This window comes from Rhinocladiella mackenziei, assembly GCF_000835555.1.
Source record: "Rhinocladiella mackenziei CBS 650.93 unplaced genomic scaffold supercont1.2, whole genome shotgun sequence".
In the NCBI taxonomy this organism is placed as follows: Eukaryota; Fungi; Ascomycota; class Eurotiomycetes; order Chaetothyriales; family Herpotrichiellaceae; genus Rhinocladiella; species Rhinocladiella mackenziei.
In genome coordinates this window covers 223,096-245,332 of record NW_013550603.1, presented here as the reverse complement: position 1 = coordinate 245,332, position 22,237 = coordinate 223,096, and the positions used below count along the sequence as shown (strand labels likewise).

At 50.5% G+C, this 22,237-nt stretch overlaps 8 protein-coding genes across 8 annotated transcripts; 7 read left to right on the top strand and 1 right to left on the bottom strand.

Moving 5' to 3' along the window:
- Positions 1-1,618: 1,618 nt before the first annotated feature.
- Positions 1,619-2,350, top strand: Z518_01891 (uncharacterized protein; the record flags this gene model as incomplete). The annotated part of the gene is made up of 1 exon (XM_013418920.1): positions 1,619-2,350. One exon carries the CDS (start codon positions 1,619-1,621, stop codon positions 2,348-2,350), a length of 732 nt encoding a protein of 243 aa, XP_013274374.1.
- Positions 2,351-5,516: 3,166 nt separating this feature from the next.
- Z518_01890 (uncharacterized protein) lies at positions 5,517-6,314 on the top strand (the record flags this gene model as incomplete). Its single annotated transcript, XM_013418919.1, has 2 exons — positions 5,517-5,721; positions 5,749-6,314. The coding sequence occupies 2 exons, from the start codon at positions 5,517-5,519 to the stop codon at positions 6,312-6,314; spliced, it is 771 nt and encodes a 256-aa protein (XP_013274373.1).
- Positions 6,315-6,380: 66 nt separating this feature from the next.
- On the top strand, positions 6,381-7,575 carry Z518_01889 (uncharacterized protein; the record flags this gene model as incomplete). Its single annotated transcript, XM_013418918.1, has 3 exons — positions 6,381-6,616; positions 6,740-7,010; positions 7,060-7,575. The coding sequence occupies 3 exons, from the start codon at positions 6,381-6,383 to the stop codon at positions 7,573-7,575; spliced, it is 1,023 nt and encodes a 340-aa protein (XP_013274372.1).
- Positions 7,576-8,287: 712 nt separating this feature from the next.
- On the top strand, positions 8,288-10,246 carry Z518_01888 (uncharacterized protein; the record flags this gene model as incomplete). Its single annotated transcript, XM_013418917.1, has 1 exon — positions 8,288-10,246. One exon carries the CDS (start codon positions 8,288-8,290, stop codon positions 10,244-10,246), a length of 1,959 nt encoding a protein of 652 aa, XP_013274371.1.
- A 1,370-nt stretch (positions 10,247-11,616) lies between these two features.
- On the top strand, positions 11,617-12,294 carry Z518_01887 (uncharacterized protein; the record flags this gene model as incomplete). The annotated part of the gene is made up of 1 exon (XM_013418916.1): positions 11,617-12,294. The coding sequence occupies one exon, from the start codon at positions 11,617-11,619 to the stop codon at positions 12,292-12,294; it is 678 nt and encodes a 225-aa protein (XP_013274370.1).
- Positions 12,295-13,809: 1,515 nt separating this feature from the next.
- Z518_01886 (uncharacterized protein) lies at positions 13,810-15,535 on the top strand (the record flags this gene model as incomplete). Its single annotated transcript, XM_013418915.1, has 3 exons — positions 13,810-13,849; positions 13,903-13,979; positions 14,033-15,535. 3 exons carry the CDS (start codon positions 13,810-13,812, stop codon positions 15,533-15,535), a joined length of 1,620 nt encoding a protein of 539 aa, XP_013274369.1.
- Positions 15,536-15,919: 384 nt separating this feature from the next.
- Z518_01885 (uncharacterized protein) lies at positions 15,920-17,735 on the top strand (the record flags this gene model as incomplete). Its single annotated transcript, XM_013418914.1, has 3 exons — positions 15,920-16,057; positions 16,113-16,294; positions 16,361-17,735. 3 exons carry the CDS (start codon positions 15,920-15,922, stop codon positions 17,733-17,735), a joined length of 1,695 nt encoding a protein of 564 aa, XP_013274368.1.
- Positions 17,736-20,299: 2,564 nt separating this feature from the next.
- Positions 20,300-22,231, bottom strand: Z518_01884 (uncharacterized protein; the record flags this gene model as incomplete). Its single annotated transcript, XM_013418913.1, has 2 exons — positions 20,300-22,089; positions 22,198-22,231. 2 exons carry the CDS (start codon positions 22,229-22,231, stop codon positions 20,300-20,302), a joined length of 1,824 nt encoding a protein of 607 aa, XP_013274367.1.
- Positions 22,232-22,237: the final 6 nt, after the last annotated feature.

The window sequence follows — 22,237 nt, the reverse complement described above, 5'->3', positions numbered from 1 at the left end:
TCCCTCAGGTGTTCGCAGCTGGCGGAAGTCCCTTGTTTGAAATCACCCCGCGGTGGTATGCACCATGCATGTTTGGGTAGCGGACAGGGATGCTGCTTTTCGAATCTTGTCATCGATTTCTCAATGTGGCTGCATTTCTCATGCAATGGGTGATTTGACGTCCGGCAATACATTCTTGGACATGCAAGCACTTTGTTGATCATACAACGGACCCGTGCATATATTGCACTATTGCTTATCGTGCCGCTAATGCAGCCTGCAAGGCTGTCATGAGCAGACTTTTGGTTCAACACTGTTGTCATGAACTCGCCTTCAGAAGCTTTCTCTTGATAGAGGGATACACACGAATCGGAGATTGATTCGCACCTGCGGCTGCTGTTGTAATATTTGGTCTGGAGCCAAACCTAACCCTTGCGCTCAGGAGAAACCAAATCTCTAAACTTCCCGCGCTGGCGCCGATGGCGCGTCTTGATATAGCCCCGCAAGTCGTTGCTGTTCATGAGAGTCCGTGTAAGAATCCTATCGGACGATCTGGGACTTGATGGTCGATCCATTTTTTTGATCTCTACCGCAACTTTCGGACATTCATCGAGTAGACCTCCCTTGCTGCAGTATGGGGCTCAAAAAGCCACCCCACTGAACCTGTCCAAGCTGGGTGTTCTCGTGTCTGATGTCTCTCTTTCGAGGATTCCAGTGACGACCCGAATAGACTTGTCCGTCGGAAACTTCTGGTCTGAGCATTTCACTTGGACAAAGTGGAGCCAGTTGCTACATCTCACGAATCGGTCGGAGGGGCGGCACATTCCCAAGCACCTTGCATTCCGTTCCAAGGCAACGAGAGGCGCGAAATAACTTGAAAAGAGAGAGAAGCCGGGACTTCATTTGTTTCCTCAGATCCTCGGACTTGTAAAAGTGTTCAACTTCGTCGGATATGCACCAGCGAGGAGCGGCGACGTAATTTGTCCCAAATGCCCAACAGTCCTGGACAAGAAACTGGAAGTGGTTAGTAGGACCTGACCTATGATTCGAATGGGATAAGATGCTAATTCCTCGACAAGCGTCTGCCACCCACACACAAATGAAAGCGGAGGGAAGCACATTCGAGATGCTTCCTCAGCTCGAAGTCGATTTCGATAGAGAATCTCCCCTTGGTTTCGCAGAGGGCTGTCCTTCGCTCTCCTCGAGCTTTTTCTTTTCCGATGTCTCTTCGACAGACTCTCATGGACCACGTCGGCCTTCGCGGGCATCTTGCAGCAGTTCAGCTTCTCCCAAGGCATTCTTCACCACATCAGCAAGGACCGCCAGCCTTACCACGCCGATGATGGTGGACCCAAGCATGAATATCTTGTGCAGACAATATTCGAAGTCAGCCGCATATCTCAGCAGTTGCCACCCTGTATCCCATCGTCACGATGAAGAGCAGGATGCTCAGAATTGTACATGGATGAGCAACACAAGTTCTCTCGACACTCTGTCCTTTTTGACCAATATGCCTGCGATGTTGATGACGGAAGCCGACCACCCTTTTTTCCATTCAGAAAATCACAGCCCCAGGAGCGCGACTACAGACCCGACATTAACGAAATCGATTTTTGATGGTTCTTTGGGCTCTTCCACAATGCATCACGCCGATCAAGATTTGCTCCCTGGGACATTTCCTGTTATGCAGCCACCCGCAGAGACGGTTGAGCCCAGTGTTACCTTTCATCGCATCATACCGACCTCTCCAGGGTATAAGCCTGAGCCATCGACCCCTTTGGATGCTTACATACCTCTATCTGCCATTTTGAGCAGTAGTCCATTGTCGATGGGGTCGTCTGTGGGGGTTCCATCGCAGTACGATGCTGAGGAGATGCCGTACGGCTCCGTAGAGCAGGCTTTACGGTTTAGTGAGATCGAGAAACACCGAGCACATCCGGATCGGCCATATCGACGAGGTTGCAATCGGAAAAGTCTCCATGGGACCTCCTCCAAGCCAAAGAGCGGCACGAACAAGTCCAGTATCAACTGTGACTTAGTAATCGCACAGAATGAGTTTGCCTGCAGTTATCCAGGCTGCATCGATAAAAACACCGGAAAGCAGAAACGATTTAAACGGCAGGAGCATAAGAAGAGGCATGAAAAAACTGTACATGAAAAGGCGATGCATTCGGCGTACAAATGTTGGGTTCCAGAGTGTAATAGGCCGTTCTCTCGAACGGACAACCTCAAAAGCCATTTGAGAAATACTCACTCGAAGCGGCCGGGAGTTCGAGGAAATCGATATGTGGCCACCTTGGACAAAAACAGCGAATACTATGATCCAAACTGGGTGGGCGAGTTGGATAAGCACGGATACCCAATTCTCTGAAGATGTAGCTCGCTTCTAGAGCATGCATGTCCGGGGTATCTTGAAAGGCCTTCGATGGGGTACCATGAGGATCATGACACGCTTCGAAGGAAAAGTTGAATGTTCCCCGCCCCGTTTTGAACCGGGACATTCCCATTTCGGGTTCTCTACTGGCTTTGTTAATTGAAAATGCTTCACTGTTTGAAGACTTAGCGAACATAGCAACTTCATGCTCGCTTTCAAGAGCCGCTTAACGTCACTTGCGAGGTTATTTCGATCCGAAATTTGACGCGTAGGTTGCTGTGCAGGAATTGCTCGATTTCAAAGGGATCACAGTGCGATTCCGCCACCTGTAGCAGATATGCATCTGTTGATCGTATAGCAAAATTGATGGATGAACTCTGGATAGGGTAGGCATAGGCGTTGGTGAATATCAAGCAGGAAGAAATTTTAGATAAAAACTGAGGTTGGAGAGCAGCCCCACCGTGAAGTTGCGGAAACCCCCGCCCTGTGCTCACCCCTCAGCTGCCGTTCATACACCTTGTTCGGGCTAAGCCCATAGGGGACTAGCTAATATACCACGTACTTCCCTCAGGGAAGACATTAAGTGATCGACATATCAATTTGACAATCTCCGCCGATGTCATCGTCGCTCTCTGTATGAATACCTCAATATTCTCAACGCTGACCATGCGTAACCTTCGGAGCCGTTTGAGTGGTCTTCCGCTAAATTCAACCAGAAACACTGGTGGGAGGTTTCCATAGACGACGACGTTCCTGGCGGTTACTCTGCGCGACGGCGAGGTATTTCGTATGTCTGTAAAGAAACCCTCAGCAGCTCAACAAGTAGATAGAGAACAGAGCACTCCTTCCACCCAAGTTTGACAGCCCCTCAAGGTGGTGGCCAACATCAGGGTTCACAGTTGTAGATTCTGGCGTTCCAAGAAGTCGCGGATCGATGGTCGCGTATTGCTGCCTTTAGGAATCAAACGTGTTTCTTGCTTCGCAGTCTCCTGTCAATGCTTTCACAGCCACGCCACTTACTAGCGATTTCTCGCCGTCGCCAGGCCAACGGCGACAAACTCCGTTAGTGCAGTGTGTAGCCGCCGACCGTCCTGTTGACCAATCACGTGGAGCCCAGCACTGTCACGTGAACACGCAGGCACCCACCTCATGAACCCCACCACCATCGGATCCAGTCTGTGGACCACATTGGCCCTCGTGGGCTCCGAGCCTGTTGGTAGTCCACATTGGGACTAGCTTAGTCACGTGCGCCGCAACCTTCATGGTCTTTTTGGTAGCGCTCATAGATTCAATCAATCAATCTTCTCTCGGCCCAATAGGGCCACCCTCCTCGATAAAAAACCGATATTCCTCGATATCGACATGGTCCATGGATCGGATCTGATGGCCGTGATATTTCATCGGATCCGATCTGTAGACCATATGACGCTCGCTACGAATTCGAATGATTCAACAGACCTAACGGATACTATAATTGTACGACCTACAGGCAACACGCTTACGACAGTAGATTCCGTACAGCTGGGGGGAGGCCGATTTCGCTTCCGTTACGTTCTGGGCGTAATTCGCAACTACCGGCGCGGTTTCTACGTTATAGATGCGATGGGCTTGACGCTACAGTCGATGAGGGTAATTTTCGTGAGTGGGACGCTTATCCATTTATGAGTTAGTGCCTTTGCTTGTATTGTTGACGCGTCTTGTTACGCGCTCCTGCTCCTACTCCTATTGTTTGGCCTGCAAATTCGCCTGATCTCAACCTCATCGAGACTCTCTGGAATGAAATGAACGACTGGCTGGCTCGTAATTACTCTGACAGAAGGGCGACGTACGATCAACTACGGCAAAGGGTTACCTGAGGCATGGCATGCAATTGGGCAGGATCTACTTGAGCAACTTATAGATACGATGCCACAGCAAACAAAATGGCTAGGCGTCCCACTCACGAAAATTACCCTCGTCGAGACTCTTTAGCTTCCTCCCCCCTCCCTCCTTTTTTTTTTTTTTTTTTTTTTTTGGCACATTCAAACCCTCTGATCGCTGAAATGGAGGGAGATCGCCCGATGCCTTGGCAACTATGAGGCGAAATTCTCAATACAGTAGGAAAGAAAACACCGAAGTCAGCGATAGAGTAGGCTGCGAGGAGAGAAAAATTGGTTTCTACAAGCCTACTATTATCAGACTGGCAAAGTCAGTGGACAGGCAAGCGTGATACTGGGCTTTGAGGGTGGAATTGACTGAATTGACTAGTCTATTGATATCGACTTGATCGCTCTCAAGCGATCAAGGGTGAGGGGGCGAGTAGCAAGATAACAGCTTACTCTCCTAGTGGTTTGGCAGTCATGACAACAATGTTGAGCCAGTTGACGGTTGTGACTTCGTGGTTCTCCCATCCTCTCCAAAGCCCTTTACAGAACAGAAGAAGGATGAGAGAGACCTTAGGGAACTTACAAGAGACGTATCTGGAGCAGGCCATTGGGGCTATACATGTGAGAACTTTATCACACTCTATAGGCAAGGCTGTTCGTTAGCAACGAAATCTCTTGGACTATAGGCGGAGCTGGGCGCCTCACCATGAAGCTGGGAAAGCTCTATTCGCGATGAATGGATCGGATGAAATTTGGAAGCGATGGATCTTTTAGTCAACTCCGGCTGACTTTTGCTCCACGTTTTCGGGCTGGATCTTGAGGGGGGTCATACCTTTTAATTGTGCGAGAGGTGTTCACTACAGATCAAACATAAAGGTCATGGATCAAATCCTCGACTCGTCCGCGGATGAGAGTACTCCACTGAGGGTGTGTCGAGGATGAAGGATGCGGTTTCCTCTACTGTTGTCATGCTTGTGGGCATCGATCACATTGATCCGATGCCGCTCCACCAAGGGTCTGACAGATCTGGTCAAGCGGCGTCTTCCTGCTCATGTGGATGATATCTCGTTCATTCTCGATGGAGACTACGCTCTTGGCATCACCAATGACCAATACATCGTCAGATGCGACGGTGGGAAAGTCGCCATTCATGGAAACTCTCTCATTGCTCTCGCTTCAGGGTCAGTGGAAATCCACCGAAATGGCGACCATAGCTAAACAAAGATCCAGATTGCACCGCTATCTTGCCGATGTGGTGAATGTCGACCTCTACTGGTTCATTGGGAGTCAACTGCATCATGTCAAAACACTGCCAAATTGTGAGCCTCTACGTGGGTCAAGTGTTGTCCCTTGGAGATACCACTTCAATACAGGTAAAGAGGTTTGACGAGAGACAAATGCCGGGCTTAAGTAGTAACCCCATTGCAGTCACGTTTTCTTACACCACAGCGTTCTGGTCATGGGAGGACTGGGAGATGGAATTAGATTGGCTCGCCTTGAGAGGTGTTAATCTACCGCTTGCCTAGGTAGGGCACGAGAAGATCTTGTTGGAGGTGTTTAGGGACATTGGATTGTCCCAATCAGAGGTCCTCAATTTCTTCAGCGGCCCAGCGTTCCAAGCATGGAACCGATTCGGCAACATTCAGAGCTCCTGGACTGGCCAACTTCTACTTTCATGGATCGATGACCAATTCGAATTACAGAAACAGATTTTGCAACGCATGGTCGACCTTGGGATGACACCAGTGCTTCCGGCTTTCACCGGCTTTGTGTCCAGGACTTTCCCAGAGGTGTTCCCCAACTCGACTTTTGTCAACATATCTCAGTGGAACGGATTTAGCGCTGAGTACACCAACGTTACATTTCTGGAGCTGACCAATCCACTCTTTGCACAACTGCAAAAGAATTTCATCACCAAGCAAAGGCAACATTATGGCAATGTCTCCCACATATACACACTCGATCAGTTCAACGAGAACGACCCCCTCTCAAGAGATCTAGATGACTTAAAGCGGCTCGGAAATGCAGTCTGGCAGAGCCTCAAGGATGCAGATCCAAATGCCATCTGGATGATGCAAGGCTGGCTCTTCTTCTAAAACGTGGAGTTCTGGACCGAGGCAAGAGTGGAAGCGTTTCTGGGTGGAGTTTCAGAGGACAAGGACATGTTGATTCTTGATCTGTTCTCAGAAACTTACCCGCAATGGCAGAGGCTGAACTCTTACTATGGCAAGCCATGGATATGGTGTCAACTGCATGACTTTGGCGGCAACCATGGTCTGTATGGACAGGTCATGAATGTGACCATCAATGCTGTCGAAGCACTCAACAATTCTCCGTCTCTTGTGGGATTCGGATTGACAATGGAGGCCCAGGAAGGCAATGAGATCATATACGACCTGTAAGTATTCCACGTCTCATCATCAGAGCATGCCTATTTCTCCTGACAACACACGCCCTTTGAAGGGCTACTCTCACAAGCATGGTCAGCTTCCCCCATCAATTTACCCACCTACTTCCGCAGCTGGGCAAAGAGACGATATGTGAACGCTGCGGAAGGCGACATGCCAGAATCCATATATCACGCCTGGGACACTCTTCTCCATACCGTCTATAACAACACCAATTTGACAGCCGCTCTGGCCGTCACCAAATCTATCTTCGAACTGGCCCCCAGTGCAACCGACGACCCCCACCACCTGCCAACCACCATCATGTACGATCCGGCGGCCCTGGTCGAACGCGGCCTATCAGTTCGACCTCATCGACATGACGCGCCAAGTTCTCGCGAACGCGTTTTACCCAATATATACCACCTTCGTGGCGCACACAAATCTCACCCAGCTGACTTTCAGAAACGAGAGCGCCCTCAACAGATCTCTAGCAGCAGCTTCCCAGATGCAAGCCCAAATGTTCTCCCTCCTCTCCACGCTCGACACCCTGCTACGATACACGCCGAGCAAAGTTCCCGAATCATCGCTCTGTGCCTGGGTCAACGCTGCTCGCGCGTGGTCCGCATCGGACGCCAGCATATCGGACTCCGTAGTATATGGCGCCATAAATCAGGTCACGTTGTGGGGTCCGAACGGCGAAATTACAGACTATGCTTCTCGTCACTGGGCCGGGTTAGTTGGCGCGTATTACCTGCCGAGATGGCAAATGTTTATGGAGGCGTATATGGATGCGTTGAGGAGCGGAGTACCGGTTAATGAGTCGGCGTTGGGGGAGCAGCGGTTAACGTGGGAGAAGGAGCAGCAGAGCCTGCTGGCGCAGAATGCTGGGCAATTGCGAGATCCAAATGGATTGCAGGCCATGGTGAGATGGATTGAGGACGAGTGGTGTGAAGTATTGGGATGTTGAAAAAGTCGAGTTGAAAGAATGGAAGATCCATCTACACCGAGAAAGTCTCAGCCGCTTCGTCACTGTTTGCAATGTGTAGACGAAAAGAGAGATACTGTATCTCCCATGCCAAGAGGAAGGTAAATCGACGGCGGGGCGGGCCCCTCTTCCGGACGGGGGTGACGCCGCCCTGTGCTCCCGAGTCCGTCCCGCGCGAGCCAAGGTGAGCCAAGGTGAGCCGCGTGTGGTCTACCGTGCCTCATGCTGTAAGGCTTTTCTCGGACCCAGATCTGCCGGTGACCCTAGTAATGACGGTTGTTCTGAGTCCTGCAGTCGAGCTTGAGGTATTACCTTCCCACTACGCTTGGGTTAGCGGACACGGCGATCTCGATCGTGGGCGTGCGTCTTCTGACACCTGGGTGTGTGGTTCAACTGGTTTGAGGCGCTCAAACAAGACATTTCTACCTAGGTAATGACCCATGGAAGGCGATCAACATCGTATCTAGCGCATTACGAAACCCTACAGTGTTCCAATTACAACGCCTTTTTCGACTGTGAAAGCATTTAGCCCCCAGAGCATGTCAACGCACAGTGCTTTCCGTCTCTTGTGTCCGTTGCCGTTTTATTAACCACGGTGGCAGTCTTTTCGTCACCATCTGGCCGTTGTCCGATCAGCTGCGACTGAAGACAAGGTAGATGCTAGTCGTGGGACTGAGGCGAGCATTCAAACAATATGTCAGAATCAAGCGGGCTGACGGCCCTTGCGCTTGTACTGTCCTTCACTGCTTTGATCATCGCCGTCGTCCAGCTACTACAGTCGGTCTTTGGCACTGCTGAGGGCTTTCGAAGAACAAATAAAGAGATCATGGGCATCTTTGCACTCAGTCGCGACCGTGTCTTTCATTGGACAGAATTCAGGTTCGAGACGAAGTTCACCACTCCACACTTCACCTTTCACAATGTGCTCAGTGAGACATCGCTTCTTTCCAGGATCGAAGGAAATGACCCTTTCAGGCAGGAGACCTTCAGCAGATTCATTCTGGCCATTGCGAACAGCGACAACAGGTTTAACGACCTAAAGGCCTTAATCAGATCTTCTACCAAAATCAGTGGACTGCAGCAATTTCTCAACAGATTCAATCCCTCTTACGGATCTTCACACCAACAAACACTACAGCCAGGATCTCAGGCTTTCAGCGCTAGTTGGCTGATCTTACTTGAGCAACTCTACTACGACGAGAAGAAGTTCAATCAAAGTACCGACAAATGCAGCTTCATCTACACTAGATCAGGTACGAGGGGCATTAGCCTTGGACCGGATCGGAGGCAGATACTGTATCCTGCTATTGAAAACCACCTTCATTCTTGGGACCTGTTGCCTCCTGACGTTGTGAGGCCATTTGCTTCGATCAGCTTGGGCGATCTTCTCACATTATGTTTCAGACTACGACTTACAGTCCAGGATCTGAGGCCTGGACACTTTAGTGCGGATGGATACGGCAACAATTTCGCTTCCTTGCAAATCCAAGGTCTAGGCATGATTGTCCAATATCGCTATGACCCGTCGAACGACAAGGCAGATCCCGTCTACCTTGGTAACACGAAATACGTTCCATCTGAGAGCACTGACAAACTTGCGTTTGGCATCATCCCGCGGCATGAGCTTCTCGGCATTCAACAAGACTGGCCTCTAGGCGAGTGCGAAAATCCGGAGAGCTTCCCAGACGCAATGAAGAAGCATTTCAGAGACATAGGGATTCCCGAACAGCAGCTTCGCGAAGTAAAGACACGAAAGGACAAAGACAAGTGTGATACTTGGCGGACGTTTGCAGACTCTCTGTTACTAATTGCCCCCTTCCTGCCTATTGATGGACTCGGCATGGTGAAATACCAGCCGCCAATGCCAGAGGAGTGGAGTGGCTCTACCCTCACCGTTCGCGAGGGGCGAATTATACTGTGGCAGCGCCTAAACGAAATCCTGCCTGGCCTGAAGGAATCATCCAGCTCTCTCACAATGATGTCTTCTCTGACCGAAAGCTCTGCACCATCGCAACTCCACTGGGTCTGTCGCGTGCTCAATTTCTTCGAGACAAAATACCGCAACAGTTTTCACAATGAAAACAGATGCTTTGGATCTTTCATGGGGAGGAACGGCTACAATGCAAGAGCTCATGAATTCCTCCGAGACATTCGATCTGCAGCTGTTGAGGCGGATAGCTATCTGGCCTCCCTGTTCAACCAACCAAATTCCATCCCAACGTACATACACCTGGTGGCTGCTCATCAGCAGATGGCCATTACGCTACACACAGAAGTCAATCAGCAACTTCGTGAAACAGAGAACCAAGACAGGCGCAGCGGATCCAGCAGGACACCCCCAAAGTTCAGAGTCGCATCTCATTCTCCCGCTCGTGAGCTACACAAGGGGTTGCTGGAGATCGTACACCGCTACGTCGACTGTGCCATCGATGGCAGGACCATTATTGAAGCCTACCGGGCGAAAATCAAAGGGTTGGAAGACTCACAAGGCCGGCAGCCTCCCGCGCTGGACGATGAACAGATCAGAGCAGGTTGGTATACCATGATGTTAAGAGCCTGTTTGTGGAGCATGGTGCACCTTCCCATCTCGCGTCCCAACCTTCCTTATCCGAGTCGGTACTGGAAAAATAACACATTGGTGCTGATGGCGTGAATACTGCAACACGAAGCGCTTCCGGATAACAGAGGGAATCCTGGGCATTCGGCCAAATCAATGGCGCTTTGCAGGCTGCATACAATGATCTCCAGCGTAGCGCTTTCTTTCGTTATAGGCTTTCCGCAGCACGTAATGCTCTAGGAAGGTCCCTTTAATAGGATAAATGGGCACCATTTCCAGGTCGAGAATAGGTTAGTGGGAAGGCACCTATGGATGCGTACTAAACTCCAAGGTTGATGAATCTGAACGGCCACAAACTAACGATCCATATTGAGCGCGAGAGTACCTAGGTAGATATACTCGTCAAGATAACAGAGCGAGAGTCGAGAGTGAGTAGTATAGGTGAATGAATAAAAGGCGAGGGCGGGTGAGAGGGGTGGAGCAGTGCTTAAAAGCGGCGCGAGGTGCGCTGGTCGTTGATGGGCCTCCTCTCGAGATGCCAAGACAAAGAATTCAAAAGACCGCCTTTGCTGCCGAAATCACTTGTCATTTGAAACGGAGCCAGTCTTTGATATTGCAACTCTGCTTTTCTTCGTCTTTTCGCCATGACGAATTTGACCTTTCGTTGCCCTCTGCGCACAGTCGACGAAACTTGTTCTTGGTATGGCCCGTCTCACTTGAGCTTTTGGACAGAGCACACCGCATTCGAAGTGTCTGCTTCCTTCGCGTTTCGCCAACAATGTCGTTTTTGAGCTCTCAGAAAAGTAGAAGACGGTCTCTTACTCTTGGAAGAGCAAAGGATCCTGGTCTATGGTCAACAGATCTTTGTCAAACACACCATGATGCCAAGGGTTCCCACGTTCACATCCCACCTCTTGGAAGGTGACCTACACCATCGATAAGGGCGTCATGTGCCGCCTTTTGGTCCACATTCCATCCACGCTCAAAAACAATCAATCAACCCGAAACCTATTCGTGGATGCCTTCTATGTGTCCTTCTGCTATCACTCGTACTCATAGGACCACGTGCTGGGCAGTTTGATTGTGCAGCCTTTTGATCACCGTTTAGGGAGGCACGGGTCCAATGTAGGTCACTCAATCACCGACGATACCTGCTATACACATTTTCTTTGTTTCTCTGTCCGTTTCTTTTGTTTGTCTCATCAATTGGTGTGAACGAAATCCCCTGACAAAGCTGCCCTGGACTCGACAAAGGCACCTTGCCCTCTGTCTTTGTTAACGAAACACTGCTGGCACAAAGATTCTTTCATAGGTCATACTACCTCGAGATCAAGTTCTAATGATTCTGATGATTCGACAATCTCCAGCTTAGAAGTGGATCTTCCATGTCAAATTCACATTCACCGGCCTGGCCACCAGGTCCTCAGATCAATTCAAAGACACCCATGGAGGCCGAACTTGGCAAAATGGCTTTCCTCACCCCAGTTGTGCTGGCCAGAGCTTCTGAAAGTTCCAGAAACACTACTGTGTCCCTGGATCGGCAAATCAATCATCACCATCGGGCTGTGCGGGATCTGAGAGATGGTAATCAACCTTCTGTCGACCTGGGAATTCAGCAACCTGCCGATGGCACCTATCGGAATTTCACATTCTCCAATGTCGCCAGGAACGGGCCCCATTCGCCCTGCATTCCTCCGTTCTACACTGGATTACACGGTGTCGATCTAGAATTAGATGCCAAACTCGTCAAATTGCTGTGGTTATCCATTGTGATGACCATTGCGGTCGGTTTGGTCCTACGATTAGCTCAACGATGTGTGTCATATATTCGGACCATCTACTGCCTGACAGCAAGCCCATTTCTGCAGAAATATTACACCGTTGACCACTTTTCGGCTTGGCCATGGTTAAAGAAACACATTGTCTATGCGCCTCTCTTCCAAAAGCGACATAATCGGGAAATTCACATGTCGAGTGCCGTCAATTACGGAACTCTTCCTGGTCGGATTCATTTCATCTTGCTATTTCTCTATGGTATGACAAATCTGATCTATACCCTCCTTCTGGATTGGAAAACTCCGAGAAGGGAGCGTTGTTCGCCGAACTTCGAGGGCGAAGTGGCATTTTGGCAACGGTCAATCTGATCCCACTTGTTGTTCTGGCATCAAGAAACAACCCTGTCATTCGAATTCTGAGAGTCCGTTTTGACACGTTCAATCTCTTTCATCGGTGGATTGGAAGGATCGTGGCAATTGAAGCCACGATTCACTTTTGGGCATGGATGGCCTCCGCACTCGCCAAGGGAGACGATGCGTCACCAAAGGTCTTCAACCACAACCCTTTTCTTCAGTATGGGCTGCTTGGTCTGATTGCTGTGGTCATCATGCTCCGAAATGCTTTCTACGACACATTTCTGCACCTCCACCAATTTCTCGCCTTCATGACTCCTTTCGGAATCTATGGCCATCTCTCCATGAAGAAGCTACTTGCATCCCCCTCAATACTGACGGCAATTCTTCTCTTCGTTTTGGAACGACTTTGGCGATTGGGCAGAATCCTTAGACTGAACTATTCCCACAAGGTGGTAACGCCACCGTGTTTGTCGAGGCTTTGCCCGCGGGAGCGTGTTGTGTAACATTTCAGTCGCCGCGCCATGTTACGATCCGGCCGACAATGCCCTGGTAGAAAGCTCTCCATGAGAGGTTTCTTGGAAGGACCGTATGCCGGTCACGGCTCTCTGGTGAGCTATGGCACGGTCGTCATGTTTGCTGGAGGAGGTGGAATCACTCACCATCTTGTCCAAATCCAGCAAACTGTGGCAACCCGAAAAATTGTTTTGATCTGGTCGATTCGAAACATGGGAGCTACGGAATGGGTCAGGCCGTGGATGACGAAGACCAAGCCGACGATGCAAATCATCAAAGGCCGTGTAGATCCCGGCACGATTCTTGATGAGGTGATCCCGTGCAGAATTAGTGTCTGTGGGCCGGGCACATTGGAGGTTAAATACATATGACGACTTTTCTTGTGAACCTAGTGAGGCGATTGTCTGTAAATCGATCCTTGAGTGGCGACGGTGATGGAATCCTTCGACGCTGATCATGTGGCTGGCTAATCTACCTACAAGCGTTTTCGCACAGCCTCGTCATATAATTCAGTGCCGCGCATACTCAGGAAAGTACAGGCTAGTGATGTTTAAAAGCGGATGACGAAGAATCAAAGATTTTTCCCACGCTAGAGCCGAATGGCCGACAGTGAAACGATATCTCCCTAAAGCATTCGCGGCTGACGAACCGCATTGCAGGGAAACGAAAAGCCAAGCGACGAATGCGTGGCTGATCATATGAACAGTTGAACCTAGGCGCTTGTCGACTTTCTTTCCTTGCAATCAGCCAACGTACCGCAGGGGACGTTGATGCTCCCTTGACCTCCGGGACGCGCCATTTCGCCATCACCAAGATTCCAAGGGCGAGAGTGTAATATATCTCACCTGCCGCCGACTCTCGACCGAGCTTTGATCTGAAACCGCTACCCTGTCCTACCACCCCAGCTTTTACCTGTGAACAACGCCTACCGCAGAGCCGAACTCTCTTGTCCATCTCTCACCGATTCACTAAATACTCCAGACTTGCCCTAGTAATTGAGCGGCGGCAGTCAAGATGAAAAAGTTTTTGGGAAACATCAAGAAGAAGAGTGGCAGTATGCAGATACACGTTCCTTCAGCACGGTTCCAGGCTGACAGCATGGCGCAGGTCCCGAACGAAATGGAAGCCTGACTCAGGTTCTGCCAGAGGGTGACGCGCCGGAAGCTGTCGTTGTTCGGGAAGTGGTAAGTTTTCTACGACAACAGTATGGCTTCTCGAATCTCACCCAGACTCTTAGACGGCATTCTGTGAATCAGGCGCTCCCAATTCTGAAGCTCCAGGCGAAGAATACCTCCATCTACCAGCGATTGTCGATGCCGCCGAGTCGAGTCCCATAGCTGCAAAGGAGGCTGCCATGACCATCCGTCGCTACTTATCCAAAGAACACTACCAGCGGGGATTTGCGCAATACAATGCCGTCATGCTCATGCGCATCTTGACCGACAATCCTGCACACGTTTTCACACAAAACTTTGATGCGAAATTCGTGTCTACCGTAAAAGAATTACTGCGCGATGGAAGAGATACCAGTGTTCAGCAGATTTTGAGGGAAACACTGGACTATTTCGAGGCTGAGAAGGCTCCTGGAAATGACACGCTGGGACCCTTGGTTGAGATGTGGAGGAAAGAGAAAGGAAGGCGGAACACAATTCGCTATTCGGTAGGTTGGGGCTCTTTGGAAGCCGTTAGCTCTGATCATCACACTGAACACCAGCAACAGCACCGTGGTCCTCCTGGATTTGCGGGCCAATACCAACAACAGCCAAGCCGAAGACGTGATGTCCTCCCACCCCCAGAGGAATTAGCCTCGCGGATAGAAGAAGCAAAGACTACTGCTCGACTTCTCGTCCAGACTGTCCAGTCGACGACTCAAGCGGAATTGCTGGCCAATGATTTGGTCCAGGAGTTCGCGGACAGGGCACGGACAACACAGAGGAGCATTCAAAGTTTTATGAATTGCCAAAATCCGACACCAGATCCAGACACCATGCTCACGTTGATCGAGACGAATGACCAGCTGAATATCGCCATGTCGAAACACCAGAGAGCGGTGCTCCAGGCCAGGAAATCTACATCTAGTCCTCAACCCCCGACGGAATCCACGCAGAGCCCGATCTCAGTGCCGCAGCACAACCTAGGTCAGAATGTCTATGCGTCTGCTGGCCAGACTGACCACGGATCGTTCTCAGCATCGCCACCTCGTCGACAGTATACACTCCCGAGCCCCATTAGTCCCTTACGAAGAGAGGAACAATTTTCTCCTCCGCCAGGACCGCCCCCAGCCGCGCGAGGAGCGGTAAGAAATCAGTCCCCCACCACCAACTACGAGTACTCGAATGCATATTCTGCTCCTGAACAACCACCTCCGGTACCGACCCGAGTTCGTCCGCAGTCTCAGGCTTATGCTTCCACCGCCGCATACGGGGTCGCCGAGAATCCATTTTCAGACGATGAGTACGGTGATGGATCGGAGCAGCCGAAGAGATCAAATCCATTGTTCGACCGGAGTGAAAACACGCCTTCACCGAGGCCGCAGCAAGTGGCAGGTAATCAATACGCCAGCGAATTGAGCGCCGAGCATCACGCACCAGCGTCTTACAACACGAACTATCAGTCATCACAGACGTATCCAAGTCAGACCGCTCCACACCAGTCAAATGTCGGATATGGGAGTTATCCAGTGAGTCCGATTGATGATACACAAGAAGTTGGACGAAGAGTGAATGATTTGCATATTTGAAATGGAGGCAGAGGCCGAAGAAACAAGCGACATTGACCATTATTCGAAAGTTAGCCATCGGAAAGGCGAATGCGACGCAGATACCCTCGTAAGCTCCCATGTAGAGTGAATTGAATAGTAATGCTGTACACTATTTGAGCGAGATCGACGTCGTCGCTTGTATCTCAAAATCGGGCATCATATCCGATACCTGACTTTCTCTGGGGTTATTATAGCGCCGAAACAGTCAATGATGGTCCCCTAGTTGAATGCTTTGACTTTTCTCATATTATATCTCTCCTGAATCTTCTCCTGCCCCTAGGCATTTCCTCTCTCCTGTTCGTCTCCTATGATATCGCTAGGAGGGTCTTTTCGTCTTGCCGCCAGCCTCAGAGAAGAACAGAAATGACGTCTCTGATCCCTCGCCCTCCATATACGCAGGAAGAGCTCGACCGGCTCTACCCTAAAGGACTGGAACTGCGACTCGTTCAGATTCTTCTTCGCCATGGTGAACGTACACCTGTGTCTGCTCGTTTCGGAAATGTAAATATAATCTACGTAACTGCGAAAGAGCGTCCGCTAACGACCACTTTTCCAGGCGGGCCTCCCTGCATATTGGCCGTACTGCAATGCGGCGCAACGACTCCTATCGGTCGCCATGACCCCTGAAAGTGTCTCACAATGGAATTCCTTACAGTGGAGGAGAAGGCTTGAAAGATTCGGCGAGGATGATGGTCCCGTCATCGCAGCTGGACCGGCTGGCGAGGCGGATGGAGTCTGGTAGGCACACGCACCTTTTACGTCTGGAGACTCTGTATACAAGTACCAACAGCACATTTTCTGTAGTCAGCTAGGCGAACTCACGGACAGAGGCCGTGAAACAACCTACGAATTAGGAAGGCGTCTCCGCCATCTTTATGTCGACCAGCTGAAATTCATGCCCGCCCTGATCGCAAATGCGGATCTGATCTACCTGAGGGCCACCCCTCTCCCTCGAGCCCTTGAATCTGTCCAACAGACCTTTTGGGGCATGTACCCTTTGACGGCACGTACGGCTGCTTTTCCTGCGCCCACCATCGTCACGAGAACTCCTGCCGACGAAACTCTGTTTCCCAACGACGGAAATTGTCGACGCTTCGCACAATTGTCCCGAGCATTCGCACAACGGACCGCAGATCGGTGGAATGATACGGATGACATGAAATACGTGACCAAATTGATTGGGAAATGGATGCCTGAGAACTCCAATAAGCAAGTTGCTGTCGATTCACATCCGCGTTTGTCGGGGATCATGGACACCATCAATGCGACTCTCGCCCATGGCCCTCCAACGCGCCTGCCCAGAGAGTTCTACGATGAGAAGTCGCGTGCCATAATCGACCGTATCGGTGTTGAAGAATGGTTCTCAGGGTACAACGAAAATCGGGAATATCGCATGCTCGGGATAGGGTCCCTGATCGGCGACATTGTCGAACGTATGACATCCAAGATTGAAGGAGCAGGTCTCAGTATCAATGAGATTGGCGGGGAAAATGGACGTCTGGGCAAAGGGAGAGGTGGTGAGAAGGGCATTCGGTTCGCCATATCTGGTTGTCACGATACCACTTTGGCGGGAGTCTTGACCAGTCTCGGTGCTTTCAATGGTGAGAAATGGCCTCCTTATACTAGTCACATTGCCTTCGAATTGTTCAGAAAGAGCGACCTAGACACGCCAGCATCAGCGGAAACTTCAGACACGCCAGTGTTCTCGGAACCGAGAGCTCCCGGCGATTCGAGCACCAAACAAGACTTCTTCGCCTCCTTCCTCGGTCTTCGCTCTCCAACAACATCGTCGCAATCATCTTCCGCGTCCTCATCGTCCAATCCACTCTCACCATCCCGTCTATCTGCCCACTCGACTTTCTCCTCTGTTGTTCCTCCTCAAGATCTCATTGCCCGGTCACCGCATAATGAACTGTCAGAATCGCAAAAAGCTCGTCTGGAACCATATTACGTCCGAATACGATACAATGATGGTGTAATGAAGATCCCGGCCTGCGCAAAACCTGGAAACAATTACGAAGGTGATGAGAGCATCTGTACCTTTGAAGCGTTCAAACGAGTCGCGGATGGCTATGTGCCGAAGAACTGGAAGGTACAATGTGGGGAGAATATGGATAAGGCAATTGCTGGGCTGGATTCCGCACCTGAGATGGCGGGACAGATCGAAGAAGGGTTTTGACGGCGAGATGCATGGAACTATGTGGGAGGGTTAGTCAAAGACGATCTCAGCACGCGGGCTCTTTGACCAGGAAAATCCCCGTGAGGCTAAGACAGGCCGGCCGCGAGGCCAAACAAAAACACCCCTATTGATCCTGAGATAGACCGGAGAAATTGAAGCTCAAGCTTTCGTCAAAAATTTTGTCTCATACACACACATCATCGGTTCTAGGGCAGCATATCGGTTCCAAGGCCATAAGAAATACCAAAGAGGAGATCCGATAGAATTACTATCGATCATAGAAATTTCGGACCACAAATTGCTCCATAGAATTAGCACGATTTAGCAACTCAATGAAATCAGAAGAGAATGGAAGGAATTTTTGAGTCACTTATTGAGTCCAGAACCATGGATATGCTCTGCAATGATCTGCCACGATATGTGTATGCATAGAGATGGAATGATCAGACTCGGAATCATTTGACGGGAAAGTGGAAGTGCAAGAGGAACAGAACAGACGAGTTATTAAAACAAAACCAGAGATTCATCCCGTTAGTAACTCCTTCACTCTCCAGAGATTCATTCAACTTGGCCTCATCTTACTTTCTTAACCAATCTTGCACACATACTCAATCCACCGATACCGATTTGTTTGACGTATGCCACAGCAAGCCACAGTCCGAAAGGAAGCTGGCCTACATAGAGACCCAGGCACAGGCTTTCTCTCTGTTTGAGGACTCCAAAGCTGAGTGCCCTCAAAGGTCAAGCAGTGGTTCATCCCTTTCCCTTTTTCCCCCTGGATTCAACCGGAATGTTATGTCCAAGTGCAATGATATCTGCTCCTCGGGAAGCGATAATGACGCCTTCGTAGGACGGCAATGGGAGATAAGAGGCCCCCAAAAAAAAAAGTCCTTGGGGTTGCTGTGGTTGTTGAATATCAAAGGTTGTCTCGAACGCCGTTGTGCCAGAAGGACTTGATATACGGCACGAGCTGTCTTTCAGAAGGTGAATCTTGACCGTCGTGCCTAGATGGACTACCATGTTGAGCATGACAGAGATCACACCAAGGCCATCGAGAATTGTCGGTTTGCTTGTGACATCAATTTGGAGCTCATATCTGCCGGCATCACGGCGGCCGTATTCCAGCGCAGCTTAAGATATTCCCACGCTTCCGAAGTTTGTCAAAACAAGGGGATTCTTGCGCCTTTCTGCAACAAACAGGTGTCTCAAAGCATGACTCAACCTGCCCAAGGAAGCCTCTCGACTGTTAAAGTTCGGGACTTGGTCTGGAGCAATCCTTAGCGAACAAAAATGGGTGCCAAATGAACTTCTTGCATGTCGTAAGCCGCTGAGGTTATGATCTAGCCATTTGATGCCAGGACTCAGTGCTTCGTTCCGTCGATTGCCACGTGGGAGAGAAGCTGTGTCGTATTCTTGCTGCTGCTGCCACCGCTGCGGCGTGGCCATACCATCGATCCATTTCTGGGAGAATCGCAGTAGTTGGAGATGCCCCGGACGACAATGCAGGGGAAATTGGCCAGAGCACCCGCAGCATCCATTTCAAAGCACAACAATTCGTACTCCTTCGCCAGTCAATCCCTCAATATAGCGTCCCTAACCATGCGCTCTCCAGATGCGATTGTGGCCCTGTAGGCAACAACATATGGTTCCTCGTCCCTATCACCACGCTGTATATACGGTCTGGGTTGTACCGGGTCGTGTCAAGCATTTCCGGTGCAGCAATTTGCTCTACCCCTAACGGATAGACCCATCCTACTGTAGAGTCGGGGTGATTCAGTTTCACTACCACTGCTAGAACAGCTGGCCAGAATGTATTCGAACCAGCATTCTTTCGAGGACAAGGCCACAGTGCGGGGCAACGTCGGTTGCGGGGAAGCTTTTGCTTGATTTTTTTCGGTCTCAGAAAAGGAAAAGTAAGATCTTGCACTGTCAGCTTTATTAGCATATGCCTCCCAGCACATACGGTCAGTGATACTTACGGATTGAGCTCCTCTGAATATAAAGCGAGAAAATGAGATGGAGGAGAATGAGGACGATCGAGGCCGTTAAATTGGGGAGATTCTTATTGTCAACTGTCCTCGACCCCTGGCCATGTTGGCGTGATAGCAGCAAACACTGAATCTGGGCGAGGCGGCAACCTAAGGACTGATGCTTCGTATTGCACCGCATGGTACCACCAAAGGCCATAGAGGTAGTCAAAGCCACCGAAATATAGATCAGGTTGGGAGAATTTTAACCATGGTCCAGGAACAATGACGGCATGACACATGACATAATTCGTCCACGTAGATAGTACAACGAAACTCGATCTCATGTCGTCAAGCTCTGGCCAGGTTGTTCGCGTTCGGGGAAGAGAGAAGCTTTGGGAAAACTGGATCTCTGGATCCGTCGGAGATGGAAAGAGTTATCTGGCAGAGACAGGCTACTCCCAAAGTTGACCAGGAAGCTGCGTGAGACCCGGGAGACATGCTCCAATACTCACCGCGGGTTACTATTTGTTTCGGTCGTTCTTATCGGCCTTGCTCGGTCCTGATAACCGAGTATTTCACTTCTGTCTCCACCTCCTACCAACAATATCCAGCCCCCGTCGACTGCGCATAGAGGGGATCATCAGGATGTGTTCGCGGACTTGGTTCGGCGTCGAGCCTGGCCTTTTTGAATCTGTCACACTGGTTGTTACTTCTGTGTTTGCTGGGTCGGCTGGGAGTCTCAATCTCCATCTCGGTCGCGTCGTCGCCGTTGAGTCCGGCAAACGCGTTCTTGCGGTTAACTATGCTCTCAAATACGATCCGCCCGTTGAAGCTTTCGAGATATCCGACTTCAAACGCCGTGCGGGATGTGAGCATGAAAGGACATCGGGAGTTATCGTCTCGTCTGCACGCTGGCAGCCAGGTGGCAGAGTAGTCCGTCGATATGCTCGTATCAATTGGTACGGACCCGCTGATTGGCGGCAGCATCTCTTGGTACCATGCGTACAGGATGGGAGATTGGCTTATTGTGAGAATTACCATCACGTTTGAAAGCATTGGGTGCCAGAGAACTTGTTTTATCGGATGTGAAAATGTCAGGACGGTGTGTGCATGCCAAGGGCTGTGGGCAAGTGCACGGAGCTCCCACACCCAGAGTGTTTGAGGTGAGGAGCGGACACGGGTTGCCATCAGGGCGTGATTTGCATTCAAGCCGATGATGTCGACTTGATTCTGTATGTGTGATTGTGCCTGTCCATCTCCGGATGAACTTTGGCCTTGTTCTTGTTTAGCCTCGAACGCGCTGGTCTGCTGGGTGAATGTCGACCTCGATGTCTCGTTCGGAATGGTTGTTTCTTGCCAGACCATTGTCCTGGAACCGTCGATGACTTCTGGGTGTGTGAAGCTCGTGATTTTCTGAACTACCATGTCGGTTGTGGATTGGTATCGAATTAGCACTTGGTTTTGTCCATTTGTCGCAACTTGGATTGTTCTGTCTGTCATATTGCCATCTTTCAGCCACCTCCAGAGCGTGAGCCCCACGCATTCCGGATCCGTTGCGGCGTGGATGTGCCAGCTGAAGGTGGAGGAGGTGATATCAATCTGCCTCAGGGCATGCCCTTGGGCCGTGAAGAAACAGACGTTGACTCCATATGCGGGGGAGTCACAGACCGCCAGAACAGGACCTCCTGCTGGACACCAGTGCAAGCTTTGTGCGTCCGAAGTGTGGCAGTCAAATGATTTGTAAGTTATTTGGTTGCTTTCGACCAGCTCAAAAACTGTCACCCTGTCCTGACCCTTGACTCTTCGGAGTAAAGCAAAATATCTTGCGTCTGGTGCCTCTGTAAGACTGCGGGAGTCGGGGAATTTGACATGCGGGATTTCCTCCCGTTCTGGTTTGGTTAGGCTGAGCACAGCTGCATTGGTCCCGAACTCGAACATCACCAGCGCATGGCGGTGGTTGAAGACGAAGTCCACAAGGCTGAGCCTTCCGAACTGCCCTCCCAATTCGAAGTCAGCAAGGATGTTGGACTTTGCGGCGGCTTCGTCGTCAAGTCCCAGCATCATCCGTGGAGTTTGAAGGTTGGTACTTACGGCTATCAGACGCTTGCCGTCTGATAGCAGGAGCCAGGTCAGTCCGTACTCGCACTCCGAAGTGGTATTGGACCACGCCTCGTCAGCCTGGGCCGAGGGCACCACTGTCTCCGGTGACCATCGCAGAATGTTACATTTTTCTAGGAATGAGCGTGTCGATCTGGGTACTTTGAGCGCTGTGATGTATTGGTGTCCGTACGCTGCCTCGGCTAGGTTGATCAGGTGGATTCTTTGGTCTGGTGCGACCGCGGCCAGGAACTTGCCGTCTGGTGATAGGACAGGTCTTCGTAGAGCTTTCCCATTACAACAAATCAGCAGGGTGTTCTGGTTCTGTCAAGGCCAAAGCAAGGGGCAGCGGAAAAGACGAAGACAGAAGACGACTGGGGTTGTTTGGATCTCACTCCTGCCCACAAGTTCTGGGGACACGCCTTCCATGGCGGT